This window comes from Ursus maritimus, unplaced genomic scaffold (genome assembly GCF_017311325.1).
Source record: "Ursus maritimus isolate PB19 unplaced genomic scaffold, ASM1731132v1 scaffold_15, whole genome shotgun sequence".
Classification (NCBI taxonomy): domain Eukaryota; kingdom Metazoa; phylum Chordata; class Mammalia; order Carnivora; family Ursidae; genus Ursus; species Ursus maritimus.
In genome coordinates, this window is record NW_024423897.1 from 48,225,751 (window position 1) to 48,242,642 (window position 16,892).

The 16,892-nt window shown below is 34.0% G+C and overlaps 1 protein-coding gene across 1 annotated transcript in view; it reads left to right on the plus strand.

The window, feature by feature from the left end:
- The window catches only part of CDH18 (cadherin 18), a 312,552-nt gene that overhangs the window by 234,440 nt on the left and 61,220 nt on the right, over positions 1 to 16,892 (plus strand). The window contains exon 6 of the mRNA XM_008689887.2: positions 3,601 to 3,854. Within this exon, the coding sequence (XP_008688109.1) occupies positions 3,601 to 3,854 (254 nt within the window). The remainder of the gene's footprint in view (positions 1 to 3,600; positions 3,855 to 16,892) is intronic.

The window sequence follows — 16,892 nt, forward strand, 5'->3', positions numbered from 1 at the left end:
TTTCTTTCTTTCTTTCTTTCTTTTTTCTTTCTTTCTTTCTTTCTTCTTTTTAAGATTTTATGTATTTATTTGAGAGAGAGAGAGAGAGAGAGAGAGCAAGCACAAATGGGGAGAGGTGTAGAGGGAGAGGGAGAAACAGATTTCCCAAAAAGCAGGGAGCCCGCCTCAAGGCTTGATCCCAGGACCCAGAGATCATGACCTGAGCTAAAGGCAGATGCTTAACCAACTGAACCACCCAAGTGCTCCTCAAATTTTTTCTTTTAATCATTTTGCCTCCACTATCTTCTTATCAAAACCAAGCTTTAGATTAATAGATTTCACCATTCCTGGTATACTTTTTTTGATATGCTATTTTTAGGTAAATAAAAATCTGGGGGGCGCCTGGGTGGCTCAGTCATTAAGGGTCTGCCTTCGGCTCAGGTCATGATCCCAGTGTTCTGGGATCGAGCCCCCACATCGGGCTCCCTGCTCAGCGGGAAGCCTGCTTCTTCCTCTCCCACTCCCCCTGCTTGTGTTCCCTCTCTCGCTGCCTCTCTGTCAAATAAATATATAAAATCTTTAAACAAGTAAATAAATAAATAAATAAATAAATAAATAAATAAATATCTGGTAACGATGGAAAGTACAACCCATAAGCAGAATTCTAAATAATTTCCCAGGACTAAATGATTAGTAGGAAATTCCTGGAAGATCTATTTAAAATGTGTGGACTATGTGTATTTGAACAGTTTTGCCAAAATTACAGAAGTAGCAAAAATAATAATCCTAATCCAATATTTATATTCTATTGCAGTTTTAATGCAAAACAAAATTAAAAAAATTAATATGCTGTACATAATCCTAGAATCTAAGAATAAATGGTGTAATTTCTTCCCAGTTTTTCTCTACTTGCAATTTAGCACCACCAGATTTTCTACATATATGAAAGTGTTAAAATATTTCCATTTCCATTAATTTATTTGCTTCTAAATCCCTGTCTCCATCTTAAATAATCTTCTCATTCCTTAGTGGCTCTAGCTGGATTTCTATCCATCCATCTGCCATCCATCTTGTGCTAAACAAGTCCTACAAAATGATTATCCCTGCCATGGGGTAGTTAAATATGTATTAGATAATCATAAGCATGAAACCATGTGTCTACATAAACAGCCTGTACCTTAGCAGTTGGTAGGCTAGTGTTAAGATAAATGACATCTAAGTTGCCAAGGGACCTGCTTAAACAAACCAAGAGATGCCTGTCATATTGAAAGCACAGCTTGATAATAATATTTGATGGTGTAGGGGTGGCCAAAATTACCTCTACAAATTTCATTGAGAGTCACAAAGATGTAAAAGCCTACAACAATGACTAAATGGAGATGATTTAAAATCCTGTGTATAATGAAAAAGAGATGTTAGGCATTACTAGTAAACAAATCTTATTTTGGTTTTTTTGGGGGTGGTTGTTTTGTTTTGTTTTTAAGGTCTCAAATATGCAAGTTCGAAGAGAAGAACCTTAATCATTATAAAGTTTACCAGATGCAGCAGATTAACTCTAAAATATTACATTGATCTAAAGATATGGTCAACCTACCAGGGGTGTTGCTTTCCATGAACAAATACCTGGATTCTGACAGCCCATGCACCTAGCAAGGATCATATCCATCTAACCAATTCCTGATAGGCAGCAAGTGGGTATACTGTTTCTAGAATAGGCTATTTAAATTCGGATGAGATTTGCTGAATTAGTTAAAGACAGATTCTCATTTACTAATGTTAAGGAGAGAAGTCAAGGAAGGAAAAAGGACAATTTATTTCTATTTTAAATTCCCTCAGAAGAAAATGCCTCCCAATTGATGAAGTTAAAACTTCAGAACCAATTAACCTTTCTTTAAAATATATAAATCTAAAATATATAGTATTTTATCATATATAAGTATGTGTGTGTATGTGTGTGTGTGTGTGTGTGTGTATATATATATATATAGTGTACTTTTAAGAATTTGAGTCTTTAAAATTTTTTACCATTTTACTTTGTCTTATAAAAACTTGTAACATATTGCAATGGCCCAGTCTCATCCTTGTCCCTGAGATGTATGATAGGTTCTAGGTTCTTAATATATCATTTAGAAATTAAATGGTTGTTTTTCCTTCTATGAAATCTTCAGTCTCTAGGAAGGCCAATTTTCCAAGGCAATTCAAAGAGATAAGGGAAATAATCATCAGTAGGATTGATCATTCTGTTTATAAAATCCCATTAAGGACACTCTCTCTAATCAGCTTCTCCTTGGCTCTTAAGGTAAAGGAAACTGAGTTCCTTCATAGGAAATAATCATTCTCTGATCTTGCAAGAAAGAAAGCTGCAAGACTGAAACATGCTAGTGTAAAGTTAGCGGTAGATATAGGCAGATATAGGCATCAATGGATACTTCACCAGGCTCTGAAAAGGCTGACGTCTGGATCCTTTGCGCTAACACCGCTATGAAAAGTTTTGACATTGTTAATCCTAAATCTGAGCTCATTTTAGATCATAGAGTCAATTATATGCATCATGTCTAAACCTTTACATTCAGTTATATGAAAAAGTACTTTCTCTTAGAAACAATACCTAGCTGCTTATAGGTACTCCTATTTCTGATTGTGTATTCTTATTATTTTCATAATATCTAGTATGTCTTATGGCATTAAACACAGTGATATAAATGTCTATTTACTATTTTATAGATGAGATTAGATCATATGTTCCTGGGGTGAAACACTTGGATGACTCTATTCATTATTGTAAGTCAAATCCATGGCTCCTGACCTATATTATTAATAGAAGAAAAATATGTATTGGCTGGATGATTTTAAAAATTAAGACAAAAAACTAAAAGGATTATGAGAAACTACTGATATGGACTGAGAGCTAAACAAACAAATGGTATAAACAAAAAAAAGATTGTAACTTAAAAAACAAAGTTGATCAAAACATTATATTAAAGAATATGAAAACAAAACAAATACATGAAATGGTATTACCAGCAAAACAAAATAAATACAATTAAAACAATAAACATAAGATTCAAAAGTCTGTATATTTGATTAAGATTCTAAGGAAACATTGTTGAATTGAAAACTTAAAAGTTTATCAAATTGTATAATAAAATACCAAGTTTAAAACCAGCAAGGTGAAAGTAAGGTGGGTATAGATTAAAAAAAAAAAATCAATGATAGAACATAAATTGTTTAAATGCAAAACAAAAATCTATTTTTTAAAGTTAAAAAATTAGTAGTAAATATTTTTAAGGTTGCTAATGCAAACTGAAGAGAATATAGTAGTACTAGAAACTAAGAGAGTCTCCAAAAGGTAGTATTTTTTTTGCCTGTAGGACATATTTTTTGTTCCTTGTTATCATTAGATTTATAGCTTTGAAAAATTACAGTTAATTCAGACTTGAGTTTTCATGATTTTTGCTTTAGATGTTATTGTGAAGACAAACTTCATAGTCTGTTGATAAATGAAAACAGATTGACTTAAATCTATCCACATTCGTTTGTTGTCAAAAATGCGAAAAAATGTTTGTTTGAAATGTAATGGCAGTCATAATATTGGAAATCTTATATATTTTTTCCCAACAGCCACTGAACTATGAGAAAAAGAAGTCATATACTCTCACCATAGAAGGGGCAAATACACATCTTGATTTCCGCTTCTCTCACTTGGGTCCTTTTAAAGATGCTACCATGCTGAAGATCATTGTTGGGGATGTGGATGAGCCCCCACTCTTTTCCATGCCTTCCTATGTCATGGAAGTCTATGAAAATGCCAAGATCGGGACTGTCGTTGGCACAGTGTTGGCACAGGATCCCGACAGTGCTAATAGCTTAGTAAGGTATGGTATGCCTTAATCTTGTAGACATATAAAGATTTTTATTGCCTCTCACAATAATTTAAAATGAATAAAATAAAATGTGAAATATTTTATTTCCATGTTGTTTTCTATTAAAGTAATTAAATTAGAATATTAATCTATTCCTCGACTGTGTAATGTAGCGGATGGGGTTTCTGTCAAATTTAGATTACATGTAGCTATCTCCTTGAGTGCAGTTGACCATCAATAGCACGATCTTGAACTACTGATTTTTGCGTATAATACATGGATTTTTTAATAATATTACTGCAAATGTATTTTCTCTTATTTATAACTTTCTAAATAATAATTTATTTTCCCTAGCTTACTTTAAGAATACAGTATCTAATACATATAACATATGAAATATGTGTTAATCAACTTAATATTATTGTTAAGGCTTCCAATCAACAGTAGGCTTACTATTTAAGCTTTGGGGGAGTCAAAAGTTATATGTGGGTTTTCCACAGTGTGTGGGTGGAGATCAACACTTCTAAATCCTGTGTTTTTTAAGGACCAATTGTATATTGTTGACCACATAGATTACATGTTTCATTTGGCTTAATAGATGTGCGCATAATTGACTGGAAAAGTATGTAGAAATATTTAACTATAAACTAGAGAATTTTGAGTCCTTAAGTCCTTAAGTATAGCTACAGTACAAACTAAGGATTTGGGAATTCTATTCATCCCTGCCTCCTGGTTCTGTCACAGTAGTTGTGTGCATTTAGGAAATCATCTACTCTTATCCGTAAAAAAAAAAGAAAATTAACATCTACCTCTCAGAGTTATTGTGAGAATGCATGAAGCAATGTGCATGAAATGCTAAATCGAATTGCTTGCACCCAGTAGTCACTCTGTAAATTCTAACTTGTCCAAGGCAGCAGAGAGAGCTACTTAGAGAAGTACTTACTTCCTGAAGATGGGAAGACCAGGGTGGGAATTCTGGTGACTTGACTTACTAGCTGTATGATCTTCTAGTCAATCAACATTGCTGAATCTCAAATATAGGAGCAAGGAATAATGATGTTGTATAAATATGATGATAGAATTAAGTTAAATTGATATAAAATAGCAAGCACAGTCTAATAAGTGCTCACTAAATAATATTTTTTATTGTATGTTATGCAGTAGTGATAATTAAAGCTTTTCTCACATGATCAGAAAGATGTTTTCTTTTTCTCTTTTTCTTTTTATGTCTCAATTATGATAAAATCAAAGGGTTGCATACATGTACAAGGCTCTTTAGTTACCTTGTATTTATACCCTTGGATAATCCTAAGGCCCTAGAAAGCTTGAAATCTTTAACAAATTTGTCTGTTTTTTCCTATCAAGTCCTTCTTCTCAGATTCTTCATTTATTTTCCTTTTTAACAAAAGCTATTAAGGTAAATATTATCCTCAATATCTATGTTATGTTTATAAAAGGTTTCAATTTTCTTTTATATAAGCATTATTATTTCAGTTAAAAAAGGAATGCCCACAGCACTCGTGCATGGACAGAAACAATTTTCTGTGCACTAATGTATATATTCAACAATCCTATTCCATCTGTGAGTACAAAAACAGCACTTTGTCAATTGATAACCCCTCTGTCACACTTACAGCAAGAGTTAAGCATTGTTTGAAGTTGCAGAATAGGCAAACTATACAAAATAATATGCATAAACCCAATTAATAGAAATTGATCTCTGATTAAAGGATAGAAATAAAAGTCAATATGTTTAGTTGTCAAATGAGGGAGAAGCCCACTATGCTTCATTATTCCATGGAATGCCATATTTCAGTAATATTTTTGACATATAATAATAAGTAAAATTATTCTAACAACATTAAAAACTATGGCATTGTAAAAGATACCTATAAATGTGGCCATCCTTTATCAAAAGAAGACAATTCACTTTGAGAAAAATATTTCATGCTCTTAGTTTGATGTGAAAATATTTGATAAATAATGGTAAGAGTTTTTTTTTAAAACTTAAATTTGGTATTAATGATGTACTCTGTAATATATTTTTACAACATAACAAATTTTAAAAGTACTATGAGGGGTAGAAAATAAATTCCAAAATGGTAGACCGAAGGGAGGAAAAATTGAGGTCAGACACAAACTTCTTTCGGTATTGTTCTATATATCCCAACATACACAGAAACACTCATTCCGTAAAGAATAGTAGTTCTTACCCAAGAACAACACCACACACACACACACACACACACACACGCACACGCACACACACATCAAAGGGTATTTAGCAATATCTCAAGACATGTTTGGTTATCTCAACTGAGGGAGGAATGCTATCATCTGTGGGTAGAAGCCAGGGATGATGCTAGAACATCCTAAAATTCACAAGAGTCCCTACAACAGAGAAGTAGCTGGTCCAATATCGATAATGCTGAAATGTGAAACCCTGACACAAAGCAGACCAAATTGGTTGTCCATTGGTAAAACTGGAGGAGTAATTATTCTCATGGAAAGAAATTCTGAAAATACATTTTGAGGATTACATACCAGTATGTATGTTTCAAATAGATGCATAGCCATGTGGCTGTTTCAACATCTACAGTTCATTTAATAAATTATTTATATATAATTAATTGTCCCATGATATTATTGATTGCCTTCACAATGGCTCCATATTATTAGAAGCTTTTAATTGAACACCTGCTATGTTACATACATTCTCCCAGTTTCTGGTATGCAAAGATGATTGGTATATTGTCTCCAAATGCTAATATTGAGATATACAAATCCATTAGCATACGCATTATCCTTTTTATTTTGTTTTGGTTAGAAAACTGAAATGAATCCTTCCAATGCTGCCTTAAAATAACTAGATGCTATAGCTGCTGTTTGGAGGCATAATTTACATAATATTTATTATTGATTTTAATAAAAATGTGTCATTCACATGGGCCTCTAGGTGTAAACAGTGAATAAAAAACAGAAAACATTAACAAACAGAAAAGCAAGCTATACTTCCACCTTTCTCAGGGACCAAATGTTTGTACTAATTAAGGAAACGTACTTTGAAAAGATGTACCTTGCAATGTACTCTGAAATGCAATTAACTCCAAGTTTGTAGAATTGATAATGAAAGGGGGTTTGAGTCTTACAGGCATTTGTGCAAAGCTTCCTGACTTCAGTCTTTGTGTTTCAATTTTCTTAACTATTAGTAAGATTCTTCAGATTTCTAAGAGCACACCAGGTCTAGCTTTTGTCTCTTTTAACTCAAAACAAGAATGTGTAATTTGCAGCAATATAATCATCACCTTGTATTTTGAAAATAAATTCAGAACCAGGCTATTTACTAGCAGTGAAGAAACCCTTGATTTAATTAGACTGGACTCACTTGCTGGTATATTACAAGCAGAATTCAGGAATTTCCTGAGTAGCTACTGAGAAACAAGCAATCCTATGCTGGACATGAGAATCTAGAGAGCTTTCTAGAAATGTGACCTTGCATCATGTGACTTTTAAAAATAGTGATTATTCATTGCTTGCTATCTGTGGCCAGGGGCTTTTATAGCATGCCAAAAACCTGTGTAAGAACCCTAAATTTTCTGTATTATTTATCCAATCCTACAGGTGACGAATTGAGGGCTCGGAAAGTTAAGCAATTTGGCCCAGTCTACATAGTGATAAAGTGGCAGTTTCAGAATTTAGATCAGGTTTTACTTTACCCCAAAAACCCTGTTTTTAGCAATATTCTGTGGCCTCTCATATATTTCAGTTAACAACAAAAACAACAAAAACTGCATTTATAAAAGTCACATATCATAAAGTAGGAAGCAGATGAATATTATGCATGTTTAGAAAGCCATTAATTAGGGGCGCCTGGGTGGCTCATTCGTTAAGTGTCTGCCTTCGGCTCAGGGCATGATTCGGTGTTCTGGGATCGAGCCCCACATCAGGCTCCTCCGCTAGGAGCCTGCTTCTTCCTCTCCCACTCCTCTGCTTGTGTTCCCTCTCGCGCTGGCTGTCTCTCTGTCAAATAAATAATTAAAAAAAAAAAAAAAAAGAAAGCCATTAATTAAATGCCAGTACCTGGGATCTAGTATTTGTGTAGATGTATTTTGCACACTGGGAAAAAGGATCTGAAGACAGTCAAGTCTCATTTTAACTCTAGCATCTCAAGAGCAAAACTCTTCTTAATTTTAGAGTTTCTCCATATTGTAAACTCTAAGGCGTATGCTACTTGATTTAGTACAACAAAAAGAAAAACATTTAAGTCCTCAATATTTCTCATAGGATGAAAAGCTTTACTATAAATTTATATGACTAAGTATTTCCCACATCTTCACTTCCTTTCCACTCTGGTTCATAATCTGATTTTATCTATACATTTGCTTATTGTTGAGATTTTTAATGTTTTCTTTGTATAATAACCTTAAAGCAATCAGAGGAAATACTAAACATTTTGCATAATCGTGTCAAATGTTCATCATGATAGTATTTAGGAACAATAACCTATTTACATGCTAGCCTAAGAAATAAAATTGTGTACAGATTTGGAAATATTTGCCAAAATAAAAAAAAATCTTTAAAAAGAAAAGACTAGTTGCAGAGAGTTAGAAGTGTTTGTTCAGCCTATTTTGAGTTTAATTGTAACCTCAGTGAACAAAGGCTTCCAGTATATTCACTACATCCTTGTTGGCGTATTTGTTTTTCCTATGCATTTCTGAATTTTCACATAGCTCATGGTGAAATGGCAGTTAGGAATATTGCATTAATTTTGAATGCCATAACAGCAAAAAATTAGAGATATTTCAAAATAATGACAAGGTCATGTTATAAAGATGAAACGTAGAGTAAAAACAAATATTTAAGAATTTTTACATGCAGGATTCATACTCTTGAAAAGAAGATGAAAAATAACCAGATGTGTTTCAAATACATTCATGTAAAAGATATCATCTGATATACAATGAGTTTTTATTCTATAGACAAAATTCATTTATAAAAGTTTAGTTTATTGTAAGTCAGGAATTGGATTCTTAATAGCAAGTCTTAATCCACCCTCATCAAGCATCAAAACTGTCATAATCTTCTGATACAAAGGAGACAACTCATTAGGGACAGTTAATGCAAATGGGACAGAGATAGAGAAAGCAGACTCCCATCTAAAGCCAGAAGTCTTTGTCTATGACTTGTGCTTTGTATCATATTATATATGGTTAGCACATTTACTAATAATTTGACTATAAAATGTCATGTAAATATGACATTTGAGAATGCAAAGGGACCTAAAGATGATGGAGACAACCTTGTTCTTTTTTGTTTTTAAAGATTTTTTTGTTTATTCATTTGAGAGAGAGAGAGAAAGCCAGTAAGAGCATGAGCAGGGGGGAGGGGCAGAGGGAGAGGGAGAAGCAGGTTACTTAGCGGGGAACCTGATACAGGACTTGATCCCAGGATCCTGGGATCATGACCTGAGCCAAAGGCAGCTGCTTAACCAACTGAGCCACCTAGGTGCCCCCAAGACAGCCCCATTCTTATCAAGATGCAAATATCTTAGATCAAGAAGGCTGAGTGACTCACACAGCTACCTAATCATAGAGACTGGATAAAAATGTAGTCACTTTTATCAGGCTTCAATAAAGATACAAAGACTCCTGCAGACTTTTTTTCCATTTGGAAGCTCAAATTTATTTAACAGCCTAGCGTGTGGTGGTACCCACCCCAAATCACAGTCCTGACCCCAGAAGAAGAATTTATCTTCTGGGTGGGCATGTGTAACTCACTAAGCCCTGGAATGAATACATAAGCCCTGGCTTAGTGACCCTCTACTGACTGCAGACCAAACACAAATAGCTTGCATACAATTTTTTCAAAGAAATGATAATTGTTTAACATGGTTCTACAGCATCCTAGAACTCAGGTGTATTAGAGTTTCTGATATCTTAGTTACTTAGAAGCATGAGTAGCGGAGGAAACAATTTTTTGTGCAGAGATTTTTCTTCTTCAGGTATTTTTGTTTCAATGGATTAGGGTTTTGGTTCAGGAAGTTAAAAAACTTCTAAAATATCTGTGTGCTATATGTGCTGGCCATTTTATTAAGCACAATACACACTATCAGGTGGCAAATGGTCCTTGTGTTTTTTCTGTTTTCCGTTTTTGTTTTTCTTTTTTTCAGAAAGATTATTTTCTGGATACATGGATTGTGGAGTAAATTTCATCCCCAAAGTAAGCTAAGGGAATCTTAAATCTTTTAATGAATCTAAGCTATACTGCAGGTGTGTGACTTTTTGTTAAATTAAAGATGAGGCCAAGTTGCTCTAATATCCCACAGGGTGTATATTGATTAAACTTTATCCCATCTATTGATCATAGTCAGTAAAACTTATAAAAGCTGCTGTTTGGGAGGGAAAATCTCAAATAAATTTTCTTTGCTACTTACGTCCTAAACTACAAACATCTAGAGTATGGTGACTGAAAGAGGTCGCCTAGACTTTAAGCCAACTGATGTTTCTCTAGGTAAATCACTGTAAAAATAGATTTCCATTACATAAGTTTTAAATTAATTTCTTATAGTGAAATGGACAGAGTATAATGAAAATAATAGGTACCTTCGAGGACTGATATTTTATTATTGAAATGAAAAATAACGTTCCAGTGCACTTTAACATGATTAATAATTATCTTGAGTTTCTATCTACATAATCAAAGGGAAATTGAGTGCCAAATGATGAACTGGGTAATTTGTTTAAAGTTGCTTCTGTTAAGGAAAATACTTGAATAAAGGGAATCATTATTGAGATTGACTGCTCTGGCTATAACTTGTCTGCATATTTGTTGATCCATAAATTCTAATTTGAATAATGAACTTTCATCATATTTTAGTGTAAAGCATTTTCTCTGTACTTATTGCATTAATATGTATTTACTAGAAATTAAGAGATGATGCATGTGTTGTATGACAGAAAAGAGAGTAATTGTAGAAATAAAAATTATAACCCAGAATGATAAGTTATGATGACAACATTGCAAGAAGGTCTCCTATGCTAAATGAGTCCATATATGTGCTAGTGTGACATTAGGTAAGATTTGCATAGGGAACGGGTCCAGTTAGAAGGCATTTAAGGACTACTAGACAAATCTGAGCAGGCACAAACCTAATTGCACTTACTCTAGTCAATAGCCAGGAGATTACCAATTCCTCACAGACAGCATCTTATTGATCGTTGAACATATAATTTCCCAAATGACATTTAATATAGATGTTCCCTGGACGATTATTTCATGCAGGATGCAGTGAACATATAGTGGTGGTAGGGATCTAATGGTGTGTCATAATCATCATATTAGAGTATCTTTGTATCTGCTTCAACATTTCCTCCATTATGCTAACCCTTTGGCCACGTATGCCTATAGATTGGTCCCAGGAATTAACTAGATATACTATGGAGTGTCACTGTATTACATCTTAAAATTATATCTAGAACGATGAGTTCAGTGAAATACTGTGGGAAGTATAAATGAATCTGTCCTTTTTTCAATGTTTAGGTATCTCTCGATGACAGAGGAAAGTAAGCTAAGCACTCACTCTTAAAAAAAAAGTTTGTTTCCTAAATTAATCTAACAAATTTTAAATATAATACTGGGAATATGTATGAAGGATATTAATAATCCATAAAAAACTATCTCTATATGAAAATATACTGCTCTAAATAAGTGAAATATGATGACTTATTGGCCTGATTATTTCTACCAAAATGGATATAAAAGAAGTAAAAGCTACTATGGAATGCCTTAATTAATTTCATATTAGGTATCAACAAGTCCTTCTTTATATTTGTTGAATAATTGATTAGTTCGTTCATTCACTTATGAGCCAAAGTCATAAACCTATGATATAATGGGTAAAAACAAAAGAGCTTTATTCTCATATAGTTTCCAAATAAAATGACTCATATGCACTGAATAAGGAATTACAGATAATTTCATTTTCTGATAGATGGTTTAGAAACAAACAGTGGTTCGTACTTTTTATATGGAGACTCTTGTTCATTCAGTAATAATCCTTATTCAAATCCCATTGTGCTTACAACACTTTGCCAGAAAAACAAAATAGAGAAGAACTAATAAACAAAAAAGCAGGACTTACTTTTTGTGAACTTTTTCATCAAAATAGACTCAAGGTTTCCAAGAGAAAAAAAAACCTTCCTAAAAGACATTAAAACAAATAATATTTATCTATTAAGGCCAGTCATTTGATACTTAATCATAAAATGCTTTCAAATATCACCTCACTTAATCGTCACAGTAAAGTTAGGATATAGGTCATACCTGCATTTTGCTTGCAAAGAAAGTTCAGAGAGGTGATAATCAATTAAGTCATGGAACTAAGAAGTGGTTTAGCTTTATAAGCATCACGTTCACTTGGTTTCCAAACCTATGTTAATTTCTTTACTGCTTAACACCATTTTCACACATATGCTAGATCTGTTTTAGAGACAAATTTCCATAGAGTTCATCTTTGCGATCTGAATAGATCAAGACCAGGGTCTACAGCTTGTAGAGAGAGAAAAAGAATATGGATGTTTTTCAGTAGGCTGAAGAGATTATTGCCTCTAAGGTATCTGAAAATCAGGAATTTTGTTCCTGATAAAGACCCCTACACATTTTTCTTCCTTTTCTATGTATCTTCAAGAGCCTATCTGTATATTTAGCCTTTTGAAAATGTGCCTCTAGTCATCACTGCTACAAAGAGAATAGTTACATTTTCTCACTGGCCTAGTTGAAGATACGATCAAACCAATCTTCATTCCTCACCCAAGCATATTTTATGTTAAAGTAGGTGTAACAGTGTGTGTAGGGGCAGTCATGTTGACTGGAGCATTAATGTACGGCTGAAAGAAAGAACTGTCTGTATCCTATGTACAAGCTACAACAAGAAGCCTCTCTTTCTCTTTTGCTCTGCTAGTCTAGTAGCCAATATGAGAACAGTGATCTGAAAAATGCCACCACTTCTGCGACCAGATCTACGATAGCTCACCCTGTCTCTCTCATAGCGTTATTAAACTCCGTACTTTCTAGATGATCTATAATGCACCTCTCTCTAATGCTTATACTTCCAGACTGATCAAAACCACTTCTGAAGGCTTTGTTTTGCTTAGAACTTTACTCGAATCTCTGATTTTTGTTTTGTTTGGTTTTTTTTAAGACTTTATTTATTTGAGAGAGAGAGAGAAATTGAGAGCATGAGTGGGAGGAGGAGCAGAGGCAGAAGCAGACTCTCTGTGGAGCAGGGATACCGATGCGGAACTGGATCCCAGGACCCTGGGATCATGACCTGAACATAAGGCAGATGCTTAACCGACTGAACCAGCCAGGGGCCCTTTGTCTCTGATTTTAAACTGAGTATGGATCATATTAGTTTGCAAATTCTGTCCTTTTCTTTTCTCTTTCCCNAACTAAATCATCTAAATCCCGGGTCTTATTATTTCTTCTTTCAAATATCCCTCATTCCTTCCTCATGCTCCTTCAAATAAATACTTTTGAATGAGTAGGTAAAGCTTTAAATATTGTCTACTTAAAAAAAAAAAACAGGGAGCTTATAAGTATTACTTAATGGACTTAAATTGTATTTTAATCACTTGCCCTGACTAGGTCCGTGATGTTGGATAAAATTGTTCATCACACCATACCTCACTTTCCTCCTTCCTAAAAAGGGACTATTAATAGTACTTGTCTCATGCAGTTGTTTTGAGTTTATAATGAACTAATATATAGAAAACACTAAAAGCATAATATGGTACACTGTGAATGCTTCATGAATGTGAGCTCTCTTTACCTTTTATTAGATAGCTTTTGTAAATAACTCATGTATGAGTGTTTCCTCCCAGTCTTACCTATCATCCCTGGATAGTCTCATATGAAGTGAGAAAGCAGAATTTGAAGAATGGTATCTTTAAACATCTTGCCAAGTTACATATATTATTGCCTCAGTTTACTCTGGTTCATTTTTTTATAGCAATGGACAAGAATATTAAAAAAAAAAAACTTCTCAGAACTGTTTTCTCAGGTTTTATCATTAATCCCAATTTAGAACTTACATCATCTACACAAATGGTAACTTGATTTTATTATTGTTAGGTATCCCTGAAAATGTCAAATTAACATTAGCATTGCAAGAAATCTAAATATTTATATCTGAGTTCATAAAGTATTAAGAGGCTGTGTTGACCTTTCTGAAGTTTTATAGAAGGAAACAAATGGATTTTATTATGAAAATATTTTAAAAAGTTATCTACTGAGAATATTTTCATCTATTTTTTATTTCTTTGATAAACAGTTTTATGGACCCATGCTATTTCTTAATTTAAAATCATTGGCACTGAATGATTCTATATTTAAAACTCCAAAATAGTTATAAATAATTTCTTTTCTCTTACATTTTCATTTTTTTTTCTTTTTCTCAGTTTTTATTTGTACGGCTAGGCAGAAATCCAACGTTAGAGTAAAGCAGAACTATTTAGTTCTACTTCAGTTGAAATTCAATTGCAACTCCACATTCAAGACTCTGCATCCAAGCATCCCCTAATATCTAGACTGTGGATTTCCTAAGAGAGTTAGGTCACAGAGAAAGCTAAGAAGTAAATAACATGAAACTGAAGACACATACCTAGCATTATACCTACCATTTAAAAAAAAATGTAAACAGAGATTTTTTTTTAAATTCAAATAAAAGCACTTTTATTCTGAAAGTATTTAACCACTGCTGCTAGCATCTACTTTAGAAAGTCTGTGTGAAATGCCTAAAAGAGAGCAGATTGCCCTGATACAAACACTAATGCATTTCTTAGTCTTAATTTAGCTTAGAAAAAGAAGAAATCCAATTTTTAAAAAAGATTTTATTTATTTATTTATTTATTTATTTATTTATTTATTTATTTAAGAGAGAAAGCGAGCAGGTAAGCATGGGGGGCGGAGCAGAGGGAGAGGGACAAGCAGACCCCCCGCTGAGTGATCCATCCCAGGACCCTGAGATCCTGACCTGAGCCACCCAGGCACACACACCCCCATTTTTTCCCCCAGACTGACAGTTCTGAAGCAATCAGATTTCTAAGATGAGGCATGTCATCCCATATTTCACAGGGGTGTGTTGGTAACAATGTAATCTGAGCTCTGCTGGTAGTTGATACAGACAACTTTGCAATTGAATATGCTGTAATTTTAGATCTAACTTTCCAACACAGAAATCATGGTTCTTAGGGTACCGAAAATTGGAAAGTGTCTCGAAGGCAGGTTAATGATAACTAATTTTAAATGATGTAATAACCAGATTTCCAACTGATGATATTTTAAAGGAAGCTATCCTTTTCGTGTGGCAAGACTGCTCATATCTTCGAAGCAATCCAACCCTCATCCTCAGCATCAAGGCCTCTGGGAAAAGAATATTATGAGAAGGATCTTTTTGGGATATGAACTTAAGTCAAAATCAGTTTCAGTGTCCCAGGACCTAATGCTTTGGGAAAGCCCAATGACATTGCTCTTTCCCACTGTCCTGTAGTGTCTGGATCTCCTGTCTTTTCTCTGAATCAGATTTTCTTCATACCTCTACCTCTTCCAGTTTAAATTCCTTCTTTATGTCCACCTTTCTTCAATTAACATGCAGTTGTTATTAGAACAATCTATGCAAAATTGTCTATTTCTTCTTTTGATCACACAATTGCAAGGGTTATATTCTAGCTTTTTAAGGTGTTATTTTCATTGACTGGGATTTCTCAGGATGCTCCACAGTTTCCATCCGCATGATGCTATTAATATCTTCTGTCATGTGTGTACACGTGTATCCACCAGATGTTACAAGGTTTCACACCCTAGCACATACATACACTACATACTCCGCTAACACATTACACCTAGGAGAGGCATGGCATTGTATTTCCTGACATTTAGGCTTCCTAGATTCACATTGAATATACTCTTGAGCCCACTGTTAAAAACAAAAACAGAAACAGTTGCTATTTTATTGAAATTATTCTTTTCAAGTTAACTAATGATGTCCATCTTCCCAAATCCAATCAACTCTTACTAACCTCACTCAGCCTCTTAATAGAATTTACTATAATAGTTCACTAGAAACACTCTCCTTTCTTAGCTTCTGTACCACAGCACTTCCACTCCACCTCCTGCCCTGGACTCTTCCTCTCTTTTTGCTACCACCTGCTCTTACACAGATGCTGGGCTGCTTTAGGCTCAAAAGGTTGGGTGCTGTAGTGCTCAATATTTCACTTTTCTCCTGTAGTTCTCTCCTGGATGAAATCATGCTGTTCCCATAACCTTAAAATTCAGGCTGACATACCTCAAATGTATATTTCCTGTTCAGAAGTACACTTGAATTCTGCACCCATATCCAGTTCTCTGCTTTTTATTCTACGTGTTTATCTAATTGACTTCTAAGGCATAATGTGTCAAAATCATTGATTTCTCCCCAGTTATTTTTTCTCCCAAAGGGAGTTTGTTTGTTTGTTTCTCCTACCTCTATTCAGCTCAGTAAATAGGCTTATCAATTACATGGTAGAAAAAAACACACGTACACACACAAACACACAAAACACAACAAAATTGAGCCATTCGTAATTTCCCCCCTTTAGTAATGCTGCTCCAATAAAAAGTTCTATAGGCTATATCCAATATATAGCATTATTTTTTACGGTTCTGTCCATTTTCTTCCTTTTTTCCACCTTTATTGCAGACAACATCATTTCTTTTCTGAATTGCTTTTAACTTTCTGGAATCTAAGAATCAAAGTAGACACGGTGGGGGCGCCTGGGTGGCTCAGTCAGTTAAGGGTCCAATTCTTGGTTTCGGCTCAGGTCATGATCTCAGAGTCACTTTGCTTTCCTGAATTTCAAATATTCTTCCCCTAGTACTTTGTGCCAAATCAGTTCATTTTTATTCTCAGGTCTAGATGAAGTGTTACTTAAGCTGAGGTTAAGGAAGAGGGGAGAAATATTAGAGATTTAAGGAGAAGAGGAAACACTTCCTTCAATAGTTCTAGAAATAGTT